This window comes from Hippopotamus amphibius, chromosome 3, assembly GCF_030028045.1.
Source record: "Hippopotamus amphibius kiboko isolate mHipAmp2 chromosome 3, mHipAmp2.hap2, whole genome shotgun sequence".
NCBI classification, from domain to species: Eukaryota; Metazoa; Chordata; class Mammalia; order Artiodactyla; family Hippopotamidae; genus Hippopotamus; species Hippopotamus amphibius.
Genome location: NC_080188.1, coordinates 7,249,117 through 7,268,484, shown reverse-complemented (window position 1 = coordinate 7,268,484; position 19,368 = coordinate 7,249,117). Strand labels below are relative to the sequence as shown.

At 45.0% G+C, this 19,368-nt stretch overlaps 1 protein-coding gene across 1 annotated transcript in view; it reads left to right on the top strand.

The window, feature by feature from the left end:
- SEL1L3 (SEL1L family member 3) overlaps positions 1–19,368 on the top strand; it is a 98,962-nt gene that overhangs the window by 38,262 nt on the left and 41,332 nt on the right. Inside the window, exons 8-11 of the mRNA XM_057730073.1 lie at positions 1,085–1,217; positions 2,735–2,875; positions 15,395–15,606; positions 16,752–16,931. Coding sequence (XP_057586056.1) covers positions 1,085–1,217; positions 2,735–2,875; positions 15,395–15,606; positions 16,752–16,931 — 666 coding nt within the window. The remainder of the gene's footprint in view (positions 1–1,084; positions 1,218–2,734; positions 2,876–15,394; positions 15,607–16,751; positions 16,932–19,368) is intronic.

The following is a 19,368-nucleotide window of genomic DNA, read 5'->3' as shown; positions in this document are numbered from 1 at the left end:
AGTTAGGAAGAATGGGGCACCTTATCACCCACGGGGTATCTTAGAGCTCCTGCCGAGATGCCTCTATAAGAGGAAAAAAGTGAACTTCATTTATTCATTTGTGCAGCCGATACTTATTAAGCACCTACTATGTGCCAGGCTCTGTGCAAGATGCTGAGGCCCAAGATGAACGAAGGTGGTGGCTTTCAAACTTTTTTTTGAAGGTGGTCCACAATAAGAAATCTATTTAATAGCATGAGCGGTACATACATGTGCATATATGGTACACATATACATACATACACACATATATAGATAAAACACAAAAATGAAACAAGAATTTTACTAAGGATACAGACTCTTGCTATGTTCAGTGTACTCTGATATTCTGTGTTCTGCCTTATAAAAAACAAAGTCCCTGCTGGTTACAAACCACTGAAATAATTTCACGACCCTCCGATGGGTCATAACCTGTGTTTGGAAAACCACTGAGTTGAGATAAGGCCTCTGATCTTGAGGAGCTCCCTGCCTGGGTCTTAAACAGATAAGTCATGAAAGAATGGGGTACACGCTTTACTGAAGATGTGAGCAGAGTGCCGAGGTGCAGTCCTCTGGACCGGTACATGTGTGAAGGTGGGGTGGGCTGTTAGGGAGGCTGCCCTGAAGTGATGATCTTGGATCTGGCTCTTGGAGGTTGAGTGGGAGCCTTTTAAACAGAAGAAAAAGAAAGGAGGCTTCCAGGCAGCAGGTGCAGCACCAGTAGACTTGAGGTCCTTTGGGAACTGATGGGAGGTAAATGTCATTTTCTGGGGATAGCACGTAGCAGCGGTGAAGAGAGGAGGATGAAGGCCTGGTATCCGGGAAATCCTGACACTTAAGAAGCAGAGGGGAAGATGCCACGAAAAGAAGCTAGAGGGAAGCAGTCAGAGCCAGCGTGTCCTTGAATTACTAGTAACACCCTTCCTCTGAGAATCCAGAGTGGATGATCTGTGTACAAACCAGCCACCTGGTGAGAGCAAGAGAAATCCACGTGGATGTAGCCTCATGGGTATCGTGGGTGTTTGATGACGATTGTTGTTCATTCCGTTTTCTTGCCCTCTTCTAGATTTTCAATCCCCTCCTTGAGAAGCAACTTGCTGAACATATCAAGTTATATTATGAAAGGTGTGCAGAGGTTCAAGAAATAGTATCTGTGTACACATCCACGGTACAGCAGGGGGACAGGAGACAAGAAGCATGTAAGTATTGAACTTCGGGAGAGCAATTTTTAGCTCCGGGCATTTGTATCAACATGTTTGTCTTCTTTCATAACGGGGTTGAAATAGAAGATATGTGACTTGACCAATGGCAGCAAGTATGACCTCCCCAGGTGCATGCGAATGAAAGTATGCTTTCCACCTAGATCCCACCAAGACCAGCAGCCAGCAAGAACCCAAACCTGTCTCGTAGCTTCAGCTAGCTGTAATTTAGTTTACAGATATAAATGAGAGTGTTTTGAGCCCCAAATTGCATTAATCCCATCCTTAATGGGATCTCAGGCCAGCCTAAGAAAATAAAAATGAATTGGAAAATAAATTAATCATTAGAAATGTTTCCCCATCGGTGCACGTTTGTCTTGGACCATTAATATCTGAATATTAGCTTTCGGAAATGTTGAACAATGACTTTGTTTTTTGCGGCTGGATTTTATTTTTTAAATCCTTGAAATTGACTCATTCTGGAAGACATTGTTAATTTTTCAACAGAAGGAATGAATTTCAAACAGACTGCTTTCATGCCTGCCGGTATTTGCACAGACATGCTTTCATTCATACGGAGTGTGTATCTTTGTAAAACTCATCCCATCTTGCCTTCCAATGTTCCAGCTTGGATCTAGCACTTATAAATTTCTTTGGCTATACATCTTCTCACATGATATGGTGGCACTAGAGTTAGTCACATATGTTCCTTCTGGAAGAGAAATTCCTGTGGGGCCTTTGCCATCAGCAGAAGTGAATTGAGTATTTCAGTCCTGCCTAAATATCTCAACATCTCCAGAGCCGAACTTCCCGTTTCAGGCCATGGAGGGATGGATACATCTTGCACATACCCCAGTCCGATAGAGTTCACATAAAATGGTCCTAGGAAGTGATTAGAGATGGTGATAGGTAAGTGTAGAAAGGCAGCACTTCTGCAATTTAATTTAAGAATAGGCTATACTAATCCCCCAGCTGCTGCTCTCACCGCTGAATCATCCAGAAAATATGATGCTGTCAGAAGAGGGGGAAGATATATAGGAATAGTAATATCCCAAACAGGAAAGAAACTGATTTTGATAGCTGATGTAATTTCAGGAGAGATACTCAGAGTCGGAAGGCTGGTCTTGCATGCTGATCTGTTCGGTGGCATTGGGAAGATTTTCCTAACGTCTTCTACTGCCTTGCCTCCCTGGGGGTCCCTGTGCTTTGCTCCTTGACTCACACTGCCAACAAAATGGCCTAGTATTGGCCTCCTGGGGACCAGTCCAAGGCCAGCTGCTCATTCGGTGGAATTATTCAACAGCTATCGGCAGCTTTGGCACGTTTCCCTTGGCCTTGGCTTTGAATTTGTGACCTTGAGGCAGAGGCATTGTAGCCAATTTCAAATCCCTGATGCACCCAAACCAACATCTAGTAACGCTAAGTCACACCTCTTATTTCTATTTCCTTGTAGAGGAAAGGATTTAGAGAGGCAAGGCTTTCCCTCTAATGGGAGCTTGTGTTTCCCTTTCCTGTAGGCGACCTCCGGAACGCCTACCTGGACCTGAAGCTCAGGTACGGGCGACCCTCGATGTGCAGAGCCTTCCCCTGGGAGAAGGACCTGAAAGCCAAGCACCGGAGCCTGTTCCGGGCCTTGCTGGAGATGGGTTTGGTGGCAGGTAATTGAGTCTCCGTCTCGCTTGCCTTTGGATGCTGGTTAGGAAGGTCCCTGTGTTTCTGCTTTCCCTCACCCTCTGTGGTGATTTATGCCTCAAAGTTATTTTTAACCCTAGTGTTCTAGCTTAATTTCAAATTTAAATTCTGCCCTTGTGTGTCCACCACTCTCAATATATCTGGGCACATTTTCAACACTAAATACAAAAACTTAAATTTAGGAATCACTTGAGCAATTCTTTATTTCAAGCCAAGGCCACAAACAAACAATTGACAGCCAGAGCCGGTCCCCAAATGTGGTTGCTTTGGCACACATATGGTTGTCGATTTTTTAAAAAAATTAGTTACCGATATCTAAAAACTTATATGAAAATGCACATTTCTAGCTTTTCTCAAAAAACCCAAAGATCCGGCCACCCGGGCCTCTGTTCCTGAGTGGCAGCAATCCCAGAGGTGAGCGGTTGGTACAGGCAAGTTCCCTCCATCCACAGCCCCTCCTGCCTCTAGCTGAGTACCTCCTGCCGACTTCAGTCGTGGATCTTACCTGCCTGGGCCTTCAGGCACTTGAACTTGAGACCTCTGATTTGAAGTACATTTTAAGCAGCATCTCAGGAATCTGTGTATATTTCCAAAATGTGTCCAGCTTAAGTCCATTGCGATTTAGATTTGCGTAGTAATTGAGTACACACTGTAAGACTACAAGGGATCTTGAAACGATGTCTGTTAGGAAGAGGAGAGAAGCTGGAGGTGTTCACCCTGGGGAAAGGAATGATAAGGAGGGCTGTGAGAACTATCTTCGCGGTTAGCAGCTCGTGATATGTGACCTGGGCATGTGACCAGACCCTTGAGTCAAGGCAATGCAGAAACTGACTTCTGCTGCATATAAGAACTTCCTAAAAATGGCAGTGTCCAGCAGAATAGACTCTCTTTGCAGATAGTGACTCACTCTCACCTCATCTTGAAAGAATTCAAACCATACAAGATATTTCATCTTTGGTTCATTTGATATTTGCTGAATGACTGCTCAGTTACTTGGCTAGACTTCAGAGGTAAGTAAAATAGTACAAGGTCTCTGCCCTTGAGGGACTGACTGGAAAGCAAAGAAAAATGGTAATGTATTTTTAAAAAATAAAATCTATGGGGGTAGTTGGCAAAGGCACAAAGAAGGGAGTGGTCAGTTCTGCTTGGAAGTCTAGGCTGTTCTGGGAAGGCTTCCTAGAGGAGGTGACACTGGGATTGATTCTTGAAGGGTCAGTTGATGTTTGCCAGATAAGCGAGGTGGGGGTAGGTATTGCAGGCAGAGTAGAGGCAGAGAGATGGGAATAGCACATCATTTTTAATGATGTGCAAGGAATTTGGGAAGCAGAGAAGGCCTGGAAAGTAATTATTCTTTAAAAAAATTTTTTTTGATCTGCAGTGTTGTGTTAGTTTCAGGTATACAGCACAGTGATTCAGTGATATATATATATATATATATTTTTTTTTTCAGATTCTTTTCTGTTATAGGTTATTACAGGATATTGAAGGTAGTTCCCTATGCTATGTAGTAGGTCCTCGTTGGTTATCTATTTCACATATAGTAGTGTGTACATCTTAATCCCAAACTCCTAATTTATCCCACCTCCCTTCCTTTACCCTTTGGTAACTGTATTTCCTATGTCTGTGGGTCTATTTCTGTTTTGTAAATAACTTCATTTGTATCTTTTTTTTTTAAGATTCCACCTATAAGCGATATCATATATTTGTCTTTCTCTGTCTGGCTTCCTTCACTTAGTATGATAATCACTAGGTCCATCCATGTTACTGCAAATGGCATTATTTCGTTCTTTATTTTATGGCTGAGTAATATTCCAATGTGTATATGTACCACATCTTCTTTATCCATTCATCTGTCGATGGACATTTAGCTTGCCTCCATGTCTTGGCTATTGTAAATAGTGCTGCAGTGAACATTGGGGTGCATGTATCTTTTTGAATTATGGTTTTCTCTGGATATGTACCCACGAGTGGGATTGTAGGATCATATGGTTGTTTTATTTTTAGTTTTTTTAAGGACCCTCCTTATTGTTCTCGTAGTGGCTGCACCAACTTACATTCCCACCAACACAGGAAGGCTCCTTACTAGAGCTCAGACACCAACCTGAAAAGTTTTAGCTTTACTTTGTAGGTGATGGAGACCTGTCGAAGAGTTTCAAGCAGGGGGTAGAGGCATGATCAGATTTGGGTATTTGGGGTCACTCTTGTCAGCAGTGGGAGATTGAGGGAGGTGAAATAGAGGGGTGTGGGTCTGGAAGCAGAGAGTCCATTGCATGGTCCAGGGAGGAGAGGATGCAGGCCTGAATGGGACAGAGTGATGGAGACGGAGCTAAAGGATGTAAGGGGTTGGCTCTGAAGGACTTCATCTCTACCTGATCCGGGCAAAGGAGGCCACGTGGAGTCAGGTGTCAGCATAGCCTCTGCAGCCAAGTGACCTGGTTCTGATGTTAACTCAGCACTTACTAGCTGTGTGATCTTGGGCAAGCCACTTCATTTCTCTGAGCCTCAGTTTCCTCATCTGCAAAATGGGCATGACAGTAGTCCCTGTCTCCTAGGGTTGGGTTAAGGAATTGACACTAAGAAGAGTATGGCCAATTAGTAAACGCTATGTAAACAGCATTTCTCAATCTTGGCATTTCGGATAATTCATTGTTTTGAAGGGTCTGCCCTGTGCATTGTTGGATGTTTAGCTGCATTTCTGGTCTCTACCCACTAGATACCAGCAGCACTCTGTCCACTCCCATAAACCCCCACCCAAATGTGACAACCAAAAGTGTCTCCAGACATTGCCAAGTGTTCCCAAGGAGGCCAAATCATCCCTGGTGGAGAATCACTGCTGTGTAAGTGTTACCCTGTTACTACGGGGCAGAGACAATTTCCGGGTTTTCGTGGGTCTTCTGGGAGGTGGTGGAACTGCCCCCTGAGACCGGCAAACAGAAGAGGGTGATGCCTGTTGGAAAGCGTAGGCTAAACAGGCGAAGACCACATCCAGCTCAACACCGGCTTTATGAGATTTCAGATATATTTAAATATAGTTTTACTGATTGGGAACAGGAGTGAATCATTTTCACAAAACATTCTTTTTAAAGCAAATACTCTCAATAAAGAATGTTTTTGTGTTATTTTTACAGCTCAGAAGTTTCTTTTAAAGAATGTGGAATGATTTATTCTCTGTGGAGGCCTAGAAAGGGAGCTAATTAAAAACCCAGATCATGAGCCCCTGAACCTTGTGCCTTGATGGGCTGCGGTGCCTGGGGATTGTCCTACTGCAGCACAGACACGTGTCCAGCTGCCTCTGTCAGGCTTCCAGGCCCCCACCCCTAGGGGGAGAGGGGGCGCAAAGCCAGATTTGCCACTTTAGGGCCCACTGCTGGTGCTCCAGCAGCCAGTCAGGTCCTTCTGGTGCCAAGTCTGCTTAGATCAGCACCAAGGAACCTACCCTGAGGGGCCTCTGCCTCCCTGGGCACGCAGCCACCTGCATCCCGCCTCTCCTTGCCATTTTTGGGGGCTCAGAAGCGGGTGAAGAGGGAGGATGGGCAGGGTAGGCAAATCTGCAGAACCAACCTCAGGCTCCCATTCTGCCTCCAGCCCCTGTTTCTCTAGTTTACATTGTCCCATCCGTAAGGACTGGGGGAGGCTTCTGCAGACATAGGGCTTACACTCCTCATTAAAGTTCATCGCGCCCTGGCACACTGCCCTTGCTCGAGGAGATCATAGTTAACTAGATAATCTCTCTGGTTAACCCTGGAGAGGGATTGGTGTCAGACATTGTGCCCAGTTTCTAACAATCCTGAGAGAAGGGCAGAAAATTTGATTTTGTAAATTGAGGGTAAAAAAAAAAAGTTTACATTATTTACCTGTCTTTATGCTGGTCAGACTGGTGTGACTGTGTGTCTATTCCTGGTTCCTCACATACCTTTTGGTCCAAGTTTATCCTGCTGTGAGTGTCTAGCTGGCTTTGGAGTGCTTTGGACAGCTCGAGTCAATAGGAACTACATTTGCATCATGTTTTCTGCTGCTGGCCTGAGCTGTTTGGTTCTGTCAACTAGTGGACTTTACTAGAACATCCTCATCATATTACATTTTTCTCTGTTTCTGAGATGAGCCACAAGAACGGACTCAAGAATCAGATACTGGCTGCTCAGAATTCTTGCTGTAGGAACCGAGTAGGCGGAGTAACAGAGATAAGGAATGAAACCGTGTGAGGAACTTAAGACACTCCCATTACATCCTTCCATCCATTTATTCACTAGACAAGCATTGACCAAGAGGCCCCTGTGAGTCAGGATAGCGCAAAGATGGGGCCTTGTTTTGAATGAGAGGGACTTACATTAAATGCAGAGAAAGCTGTCAGTTCCCATAGTTCCCACAAAGGAAATTAATTGGTGGGAATTATTTTTTTCCTGGCATTAAAAAAATATATATGACAGCATGAGACAACGGCCTGTAATTTCTGGTTCTTTGCGACAGACTCACCATTTTCTTGGCAGCCTCGTTTCACATGAACGGCCAACTCCGCTGCCAGTCCTCTGCGCACGCACGCTGCAGATGTGAGCGTTTCCCCCGACACCGTGTGATTTTAGATGCATCGTCTGCTCGCTCTCTGAGCCGACGAAGCCCTTCAGAGCAGCCGTGACAACAGTGCACGGGGTGCGGAGTCGGAAGGTGGGGCTTCCTCACAACCAGTAGGAGTGTCCCCTTTCTTCTGCCCCGTGAGGTCAGGAGCGGCCACCACCTTCTAGTTGTTCCCAAAAGACTGAGCTCTGTGTTTCCACTACGAGAGAGAATTGCCAAATATTTACACCCTTCCTCTTTAAGGACTGCCGTTCTCAAAAAGGTTTGTGGTGAAATGCACATAATTTAAAATTCTGCATCGTCGCCATTTTTAAGTGCACCCTTCAGTAGCGTTGAGTGCGTTCACCTTGTTGCACAACTGACTCTAGAACTTGCTCGCCTTGCAAAACTGATACTCTGTTCTCATTACACCACAGCTCCCCACGCTGCCCCCACCCCCAGTCCCTGGTGACCACCACTCTGCTTTCTGTGTCTATGAACTTGACTCTTCTAGATATCTCACATGAGTGAAATCATACAGTGTTTGTCTTTGTGTGACTGGCTTATGGCACTTAGCATAACGTCCTCAGGGTTCATCCACGCCGAGGCCTCTGTCAGAATCTCCCTCCTTTTTAAGGCTGAATAGTGTGCCATGATGTGTGTATAGACCAACATCCACCTGTTGATGGACATCTGGGGTGCTTCCGCCTCTTGGCTACTGTGGCTAGTGCTGCTTTGCACGTGGTGTACGAGGATCTCTTCAGGACTCGGCTTTCAGTTCTTTCGGACGTACGCTCAGAGGTGGGCTCACTGGATCCTACGGCGATGCTACATTTAATCTTTCGAGGGACCGTCATCCTGTCTTCCATAGGGGCTGCACCATCTTACGTTCCCGTCAACACGTGCAAGGGTTCCAGCCTCTCCCCATTCTCAGCAACACGTGTAGTTTTCTCGGTTTTTGACAGTCACCATCCTGGGGGGGTGGGGGGAGGGGGGAGGGTAATTTACGTTTGTAAATTACCCACGGGGGGTGGGGGGGGGAGTCTGCCTTCATAGGAATGAAGAATGCAGTGCTCTCATACAGCGACAGTGCCTACGAAAGAGCTTCACGGACAGGAAGGTCCCCTACAGACATGAGAGACAGAGTCTCCCGCGTAGAGCTCGTCTCATCTGCCTTGAGTTACAGCGCTTTGATGCTCTGGTGTGTCTCCATCGCTTGCTCGGTTGCAGGCGTGTAGAGGGTAACGCAAGGGGCGTAAATATCCCACGACACGTCCAGTTCCTCCACAGTGTCTGCGACGGTGCTGGGCATGTGTCAGCTGCTTGGTCATCAGTCCGTCTTCCACATGACCCTATACAGTGCATTCCTGCCCCACCCCCCTCAAAGAACACAGCTCACCACCCATGCTTCTCAGCTTGCCTGCCCTGCAAGCAGCCTTCAAGTCCCAGCTCAAACACAGCCTCCTCACATCATCTTTCCTGTCCCCCCAGGCAGTCGGCTCCATCTCCCCTGTCCTCCTTGCCATTGGGCGGGTGTCCCCTTACCAGTACCTGTCTTACCATGTTACAGTGTGGATTTGCCTGTCTGATTCCACAGTGGAGCTCAGACATCTTCAAAGACAGCAACAGAACCTAGGTTTTCTCTGAAGACCCTCCCTAAGTATTTGTTGAGTCACGGAACGCACTCCAAATGAGTAAGTGATCTCATTGCAAGTACTAAAAACATCTTTTTTTAGTCTGTGAATCACCGAAGGAACAAGGAGTTTAACTTCCAGGAGATACAAGTTCAAGGTCTGCAGTAGCTAAGCCTTGACACCAGTCCAGACTGATGGAGTCTGTGGGCTTATGTGCCTTTCCTCTACATTTTTTGAGAAAAGCACGCTTCCTTAGCCTGCTTCTCCCTCAGGAGCTGCCGTCCTGGCTCTGGAAACACCTTTGCAAACATAGCCCTGTTTCCCCGGTCAGCCAGAACGCTGTCTCTCAACTCTCTCCTGTCAACAAAAGTAGACCAGAGTCCTCCTTAGTCTATGCATAGCCGTTACAAAAGAACTCCCGAAACACTGCCCTCAGGGTTCTTGCTTTCATTTATCTGTAACCTCCTTGCTGAGGAATTTAGGTGCCCAGAAATGAAACAGCCCTAAGGTACATGCAGACCCAACTTGGCACCCCTGTGTTGAGAACCTCCAAGCCTGGTGCGGAGCCCTGGGGCGACCGTCCTGAAAAGTGTAGACTGGCCCACACACGAGTCTCTGCCCGGGGATGTCCCCGCTGGTGGTTCCCACTCTGAAGCATCACAGGACTTGTACCTTGCCCTCCGGAGTCAGCATGCCTTTGAATTAAAGACAGCAGTGCTCCCGGGGCACCCAGCTGCGCTGCATGCAGATGCGGCAGCCGACCTTCTTGCCTCCCGGCATCCCGGAGCCACGGCTCTGCATCCTGACTTCCTCAAGTGGCCTGGGAGTGCTCCACCGCTGTCCAGGCTCTGGGGGCATCCGACACTAGGCCCCGTGTTCAAGACTTCAGGGGGACCATTCTGATTAGTCAGCCTCTGTGTTGTTTCCTGGGGAAACTCCAGTTCTCTAGGAAAATGGCTCTTGTCATAGCACAGAAATTTCCCTGTTTGCATTGGGGCTTTTTCTAATTCTAGGCTGGTCGTGTTTTAGTATGCACGCCTTTTCATCCTTTAAGAGGTGTGCTGGCTGTTTCTTTTACTCTCCTCTCACACCTTTCTTGACAAAATGGAACCATTTGAATTCAAAAACCCTTTGAGTGGGGCTCTGGCATCAGGGAAGGGAGGTGGCGGGGACTGGCTTGTAAGAGGCTGCAGGAGTGGCAGCGCTCGGTGGGGCTCCAGGCCCCGGAGCGGGTTATGGTAGGAAGGGGTGAGGAAGGACACACAGGCCCGGGTGCAGGGGGGACTTGAAGGCAGGGAGGCCCAGGTAAGTAGGACAGGTGAGTGGACCCGCACGACCTCCAGACCTTTTCCCCAAGGCCAGAACTGCCTACTCCCTTTCTTCCTTTCATGCTGGACTGGGCATCTCTGAGCCCAGGGGAGCTGGAGACTGTGGCTGCAGAAAGGCCAGGGTCTGCCAGCAAATGGTCCTCGGGAGGAGGCCAGGTCTGAGGCTGGGCTTCCCGCCCAGGCCAACACCATCTGAATTGCTCCTTCAGGGCGCAGCCTGACTCCTGCCCCAGGCTTCAGAGAGCTGAGTGCGGGACAGGCTCCTCTGCACAGTATGCCGAGGGGCGCTGGCTGCGCTCGTATCCCTCTAGCTTGTTACTAACTCTTCTTATTGTTGCCAACCATTGCGATGCTTATCTGGAAACTAAAACGCATAGCATGGAAAAGGTAGAAACACAACGGTGTTATTTAGTAACTCCAGAATCGTGTGTCCTTTAAGAGCTGTGTTCACTGATGTTCATTAAAGGACCCTTATCTTATTTTTTTTTCAATTTAAGAAAGCATACATTATAGTTTTTAAAAAAAAATACACAGAGAGAGAGAGAAAGAGTGGAAAAGCGAAGGAGGGAGGGGAGAGAGGAGGAGGGACAGAGAGAAAATACATGTGTAAAACCAGAAAGTCTGCACAGGACAGAAAAGTACAAATAGTTTACTTTTGAGAGAGAAATAAGCCACCTCTTTGAGTCTCAGGAACCCAGTGGGGCTCATCAAATGAGAATGCAAATGAGGGACGTGCTGTGTTTATTTTATTTTATTATTTTATTTTAGTTTATATTTATTTATTGGCTGCGTTAGGTCTTTGTTGCTGCACGCAGGCTCTCTCTAGTTGCAGTGAGCGGGGGCTACTTCTTGTTGCAATGCACGAGTTTCTCATTGCGGTGGCTTCTCTTGTGGAGTACGGGTTCTAGGCGTGGGGGCTTCAGTAACTGTGGCACTCAGGTTCACTTGTTGCAGCTCGCGGGCTCTAGGGAGCAGGTTCAGTAGTTGTGGTGCAGGGGCTTAGTTGCTCTGTGACATGTGGAATCTTCCTGGACCAGGGATGGAACCCGTGTCCCCTGCATTGGCAGGCGGATCCTTAACCACAGCGCCACTAGGGAAGTCCACACTACGCTTTTTTACAACAGTAAACTTGGTGAAGATCTTTCCTTTTCTGGTTAAATAATAATTTCTCCTTTTGCATTTTTTTTCCCTTTCAAACTTCCCTGGATGCATTACACCTTTTGGAATCTTGAAACTAAAAATGAATTTTCTGTTGATGTCTCTCGTTCCCCTCATAAGGAATAAGTCTGCCTTTCTTCTCCCAAATTCTCCATCAGAGGCAGCTCCGGCTCCTTCAGTAGGCGACTACCTTCTCATTTTCTGCTTTTTGCCTCTTTTAACGATGAGCACACAAATGGTGACCTTACGCTATTGCTGGAAAGAAGAAAAAAGAGCAAAATAAACAACGCTGTGCTACTCGGCAAGAGTAGGAGTTAATTAATGGCGGTGATGCCTTTTGCTTCCTTAGCTTCTGGTGTAGGAAGAAAGAAAACTGGGAAAATGGCTCCTACTTCTATTTTGTTTGTTTGTTTTACATTACTCCATTAATCTCCATAAACAAGGCATGTTTTTCAGTTACAGATTGATTAGAAAAAAATGCATATGCTAAACCAGATGGGTGAAATTAGCAGTTTCATTAAACGGATTTTTAAATTGCCAGTTTTACAATATCACCAGTGACATTAGAGTTTTGATTCTGCACCACATTTGGAATTTGAACTTTAAAGAATGTGCAAAATGAGCGCTTTTTCTTTAGAAGCATTATTATTTTATTATTATATTCACTAGCGCAGAAAATTGTCCAGATTCTTTTGCAGAGAAAATACTGATTGGTAATTTTGGGGGGAGTTAAGAATTTTAATAGGTAAAAGAAATAATGAAGGCTTTTCAACCTGCCCCTGTCTCGGTCTGCAAAGTTTTTTTGTGCGTTTGCTAAGGATTTGAGCCTTATGAAGGGCCCCCCTCCTGATCCTTATTCTCCATCCATCCCAGTTACCTGGGCAAGCCCAGTAATGATTTCTGGGGTCCTGTGCCAGAGGTCAGCAGGGCAAGTGTTTCATTTGGAGTTTCATTTGGTTTGGAGCCTCTTCTCTCCTCTGAGACCCCAAAGCCCGTGCCCGTGGGTACTCAGGCAAAACTCATCATCTTAGTTATTTTTTAATACCTATTTTATTTTAATTTTTGTGAAATGGCTTGTTATTTTTTTAATTAATTTTTATTGGAATACAGTTGCTTTACAACATTGTGTTAGCTTCTACTGCACAGCAGAAGGAACTTGGCAGAGCAGGTGAGGCCGAAATGAATCGTTAACAAAATGTTAACGTTGCTTTGCTCAGAGTGTGCCCAGAGGGGCATCAGAGATGAGTATGTATTTAAAAGTAAACATATGAATAAGTAGGAGTTGGGTTTACTTTGCAACTCCATCTGAGTGCTGTAGTGCACACTGAATCCAGTGGAGAAGGCTCTTATCTTGTCTGATGTTTGGGTAGGACGGAATTCTTCTCTCAACTATGCAAAGGGAAAAATCCAAAAGGAGATCCCCAGACTCCTGTGGAAAGGGGGTTATTATTCAGATATATCTCAGCAGATCAGCAGAGGGAAGCGTTCAGGGATGTTCATTGCTGTGTTGTTGGTTATAGCAAAGCCAGTGGAAGCAACCCAGGAGTCTAAAAATAGAGAACCACTTGGAAAAACGGCACTGCTATGGAATGCAACACTATTGAAACTTTAGGAAGAATGAGCTTCTGACTGCCGAGGGCAGGTATTTGTGGTATGTGGTTAATTTAAAAAAGAAAGTTGACAGATAGACAACGATTTACTGTCTAGCATAGGGAACTGTACTCAATATCTTGTAATAACCTATAATGGAAAAGAATCTGAAAAAGAATATATGTCATTTTGCTGTACACCTGGAACTAACACAATATTGTAAATCAACTATAGTTCAATAAAAAATTATATTCTTAAGGGAAAAAAGTTGAGAGTCCAAATCTATAGGAGCTTTTTGGAAAGAAAATGTGTATGTATATAGGCAGATAGATGTGTAGTGAATTATTGTCTATGCCAAGGAACAGTCTGGAAGTATATACACCAAGCTTTCAACAGTTTATCTTCACTATTAAAGAAGGATTGGGAGAGAGAGGACTTCTGTTTTTGTTTTATACAAATCTACATTATTTGATTTTTGTTTTTTACAACAAGCATCTATTCCTTTAGGGATTCAAAACAATACAGAAAGAGGAGCAAACTCCATTCGTTTAGTTAAGGTGATTTTTTTGTTCGTTTGTTTTCGGTTTTTTGTTGTTGTTTGTTTTGTTTGTTTGTTTTTTTAGCACCTACCTCTTGGGATAGAGAGTAATAGCAGATCCAAGCTGCTGCCTCTCAGAAACCTGGAGAGGGCGGGGATGGAGGCAGGAGATGGGGTTGCCTTAGCGCTGGGTGGAGGTGGTGGGTGGGCTCCTTTTCCACAGCTCAGCAAGTGAAGGCACATGCCCCCCTGCCAGGGGCAGCCAGCCCACCTGTGTGCCCAAAGGGACAGGCACCAGCTCATAACCAATGGTTTAGGTTTCACAGTTTCATCCGTGGATCCCACTGGCTTCTGTGTTGGTGCTTTGTCAGAGGCATCAACCTCTGCTAAGGAATTGCCCTTAAATCCAATCTCAAATCCTCTCATTGAGTTTTCCCACATTGGAAACGCATCTCTATTCGTTCCTTGATGGAGTACTGATAGAGTGAGTCTCTTGTTGCCTCCTGGAAGTTGTCCGTAACATTTTAATTTGGGATGGAATGAAGAAAAGCAAAGAAAAATGTTGGACCTAATTCTCAGGGGAAGAAAATTTTAGTTTTAAATAAATTGACCACGTCTCTTTAAATGCAGATAGTACCTGTGCAATCCTATATGGCCTTTTGTAACATAGCATCTAATAGATGCACAGAATAGAACTGTAAACCTTCATTGGGTGAATTAATTAACGAGAGATGAATGATGTAGGTGGACTTTACAAGACTGTAACAGATTATAGGGTCATATAACTTGCCTATTTGGACTTAAGAGTTTATCAGCGTATGGGAGGATTAGGTAAAAGGAAGTATCATAGCTTAAAGCAGGTGCACAAAGAGGTCTCTACCCCTGGTGGCAAGGTACTTATTAAGGCAACTGGTTGCCTATTAATCAGGAGGCAGGTGGAGCGGAGTGAATAGGAATCTTGCTTTCGGGACCTACCAAGCTGGATTCTAAGCTTGACTTAGCCATTTGCCAGCTTTTGTAACTTTAGACACGTTAGTCGAATTCTCCAGCCTTCGGTCTCCTCATCTGAAAAATGAGGACGCTAATAATAGCACCTACCTCATAAAACTTGTTTGCATTACATGACATAATTTGCATAAGATACTCAACCCAGTGTTTGGCATTTTATAGGCTCTCAATGAAAGATGGCATTCTTTTTATTGTATTTAGAAACCCACGAGGAAAACCGGAGGCAAAAGATAAGAAAGCATCTCAAAATAAGGTTCTTGTGCTCAGCTTTTTACAGCAGCACCTAGGAACTCTTTCTGAGATAAAATACATTCTCCTTCAGAGTCTCAGAGGGAAAAAAAAAAGTCTCTCTGGCAGTTTTGGTGGTCCTGACTTGCTAGTGATTACACTGAGTAAATTACTCTCTTGAGGCGCTCTCTCAGCTATGGAAAGCACATCCTTTTCCCCCAGGATACTAGCCTGTCATTTAGTGGCAAAGGAAAAGCTGTTTACAGAATGACGCCCTGGCTTCACTAACGGGTTTGATTTACCTCCCCGGAAGGTGGTATGTATCAAGTCACTGCAGGACCAACCATATTAATAACTCAGGTGATTTAATTGGCTTTTCCCACTTCTTTTTAAAGCCGTGTCGATCGCGTGGTAGTTAATCGTGTGTGCTGTGAATTGTGTTATTTACAGTGCCGAGCAACCGCAATGAATCTGTATTAGAAATTGGTGGGCGGATGTTCGAGAAGGCTGTAAAGAGACTCTCCAGCGTCGATGGTCTTCACCAAATTAGCTCTGTCATCCCCTTTCTGATGGATGCCAGCTGCTGTGGATACCATAAAGCATCCTACTACCTCGCAGTCTTTTATGAAACTGGATTAAATGTACCCCGGGATCAGCTGCAGGTAGAGTATTTCATGGGTTCTAGGAACATCAGTCACCTGCATCATATTTGCAGAGTAAGGCTCTCACGCCCTGGGTGGAACTGGACATACTCATACTCCCTGGAGTCCTTTAAAATCTTACAACTCAAGAAAAACAGCCTGTAGCTGTGTTAAAGACAGGATCTCCTGCCGTCAGTGAGTGAAAAGGGGCACTTTATCCATTTCTGGACACAGCACGGGGATACGATTGATATATTGTCTAAGGAATAGTTTGGGCCGGGCTTACCAGAATCCCAGTCCTTCAAGAACGGGTGCCTCTTACCCAGTTCTTGTAACTCTTCTGGCTGTGGGTGCATCACCCCATGTGACTTTTTACCTAAGTGAAATCATTCGGACCTCTAAACAAAGTAGCATCACATCCAGCCTTCTGTCATTAAAATAAAAGTCAAACTAGATGGTTTTGTTTGTGGCGTTGAATCCAAGTGTGTACTATGCAACTTGCTTAACGTTTGGAATCGCATTTTTGTAAGTGCTACTAAATGGTCCCTGATCACTTCTAGTTTTTTATGTGCATATGGGATTGCTCGTGATTGATGGCATACTTTCCAGAGTCCCCGAGGCAGTCCCCACCAAGGTGGAATAGGGTAGAAGATTCTAGCCCCGTCTCTGTCACAAAATAGCTGATTGACCAAGGACATATGCCTTCCACTCTCTGAGCCTCTACTTCCTCAACTCTGAAATGAGGTGATTGGATCAGTCGCTCTCTAAATACCCTTACTATCACCAACCTTCTGACAGTGTGAGGTTGGGGCATGGCCCACCATTCAGATCATTTGACCATAGACGATGTAGCTGAAGTGGACCAGGATCCTTAGAACAGTTGAGAGATACACAAAGAGATGCTGTGAGATAAGTCAGGGGAGGACCCCGATCTTCATTGAGAAAAGGGCAAAGGAATTTTCAGCTGTTAGACATTAAGAACAGATAGCCATTAGAAAGCTCTTGTGGCTTCTTTTCTAAAGTTTTTTTTTTTTAAAAGGCATGTTAACTTGTTTCCGGAATGACTGTGCTCACATATAGGGGTGGGGCCAGATGACCTTTCTATGTTTAGGATTTTATGACCCTTTCCTCTAATCTTGTGAACACTGTCTGTTTCTTCCTAACAGGGCATGTTGTATAGTCTGGTTGGAGGCCAGGGCAGTGAGAGGCTGTCTTCGATGAACCTTGGGTACAAACACTACCAGGGCATTGATCACTACCCCTTGGACTGGGAGTTGTCCTACGCCTACTATAGCAACATCGCCACCAAGACACCCCTTGACCAGCACACGCTCCAAGGAGATCAGGTATGAGACCGAAGGGAGTGGACATGGTTATGGCCCTGCTTACCAGGGCTTCCTGGACAGTTTTATAAAGTGTCTGCCCCTGTGGCTGGCTTATTCGCTGGCCTTTAGAGTACAAGCATAATCCAATGGAGAGAAAAGCGTTCTTGCGTCTGCCAATTCATATTTCCTCCATGTACTCTCAGGCTGAATGCAGGGACCATCCTACATCAGTGTGAAAAGCTTTTCATGAATGAGAGGACCAGCATGGGGAGGGTAGATATGGCCCTGGGCAGATTTTGATTTTGAAAAAAATGTGTCCCAGAAACATAGGCATTTTGTCTTTGTTCCAAAACTATGTGAAAGTGGTGGGGTCTGGAGATATTAGGGGAGATTGAGTCAGATTAGGAGAGGGCAGTAAGCCAAGGGCTCTTCAGTACATCCCAAGGAAGCAGGGCCTACAACATAAGGAGGCTCCATCCCTGGTTGTGTCACCCGCTGTCGGACACCTCGAGAAGCGCCTGCCCATCACATGAGCCACAGTGCTCACAGGTGACTGACGGCCGGCGGTGTTTGAAGACTCTACCCCATCCTGGATGAAGGACTGGATGAGGGGCACTAACTCCAGCCCCTAATTTTGTAGGTTCCCACGTCTTATTGACTCTTTAGGCAAAAAAATCAGTGGTCCACACCTGCCCAAAAAACATAACGTGTAACCTTGGACCAACTGATGGTTTGTTTGGGGGACCACGAATAGAAGAATGTATACAGGTGATAATGTAAGAATAGAAAGAAAACTGCCTGTAGATGATGTAGGTTTGCATCCAGCAGGAGTAGATTATGACGTGGTTGGCTTCTTGGCATGTATTTTTTCTGTATCTCTTTCTCCAGAACGGTTTTAAGATGTTTTGATGGTCACAGCACTTTAGGTAGTTAAGTGCAAGTAGTCTGTACCAGGAGTTGGCAGTTTTTTTCTGTAAAAGCCCAGATATTTTAGGCTCTGTTTTTACAGTCACTTTTGCAACTACTCAGCTCTGCTGAAGACAAGGCATAATGGGGTGCCTGGGTTTGTACGGCTATAGACAGTAAGTGACTGCATGGTCAGATCTGGCCCAGATTTATCAAGCCATAAACCCTGGATTTTCCTAGGTGAGTCTGGGGGATAGGTCAGGATTGAGGAATCGTAGGCAGAGCAGCTAACTGGGAACCAGACCACTCACTCTTCCCCATGCTGCTCCTGCACTCACTCAGAAACCCCCTGCGCAAGAAGCGTGTGCTTTGATAGTTAGCAATGAATGGTTTCTGGAAAAGAAATCTACAGTGGCCACTGTACAGTTATAATATAAATGATTCAGAGATACATGTTGTCCGTGAACATTAAACATGAATCAAGCTATAAAACACCCAAAGGCTGTCTGTATAGATATTCTAATTCCTTTAGAAACTAATGATTTCTTCTGAATAAACTCACACACGCTTATCATCATCTGTATTCTCTCAGCATGTATCGGTTACGAGCAAAATCTGACCTCAGTTTGACAGAGATTTATTTATTAATTGATAGTTTTTTTAAAGAGTGATTCTGAAAACACAGTTATACCAAATCAAGCCACAAAATAATGTTGCCATTGTTCTGGTAAGCCTGAATGTGTTAATAATATCCTCTATGTACGTATTATACTTTCAGGAATTCTAATTCAGCATAAATTAGCAAGGGGAGATGGTATATTGCTAACAAGCTCCTTCTCTTTTGAAGATGTGGCCCATGAAGTGTTATGATTATGAAAGAAAATGTTTAATTGGTCAGAACCAGAGAAGATGAATAGAAAAGATCCATCTTGCAGCTGGAAAGTCGTATGATTAAGAATCACAGATACGAATTATACAGTTAGAAGAGTTGTATCATAGCTCATTTTCTTAAGAATGTGTAATTAATGGTTTCTTGAGAGTTTCAGCAGGTGTCATACATTGATTTAAATGTCCTTTTGTTGAGCGATCTATTAATTCACCAGCAGCACATAATAAATGAGGAGATATGGAAAGCCAGACCCCTAATTAACAAACCAAGGATCCGTCAGTAACTTCTTGCTTGATTCTTGTTTCATTTTCTCCTTTATGTGACTCGTAGTCCCCATCACTTCATCTTCTTTATTAGTCGTCTCACTTCACGTCACTTCTTTATGATTTAGGGGGACTCTGCTTCAGGTTAGAGAGAAAGAAGATGCTAGTTTTTTCTTTCTTTTTTTTGTTTGTTTTTTGGGGTTTTTTTGTGGCTTAATCGCAGATGGGCTCCTTTCATTCTCTTCACCCCTCAGAATTTGCTCTTCTGAAAGGTTTGGTCCTCAGCCTTCTCGGTCTACACCTTCTAGAGGGCCGGGGTCTCACCCGCATGTCTGGTTTCAACTGCCCTCCGCATACTGATGACACGCACATCTTATTCTCAGGCTGAGGTCTTTCTCAA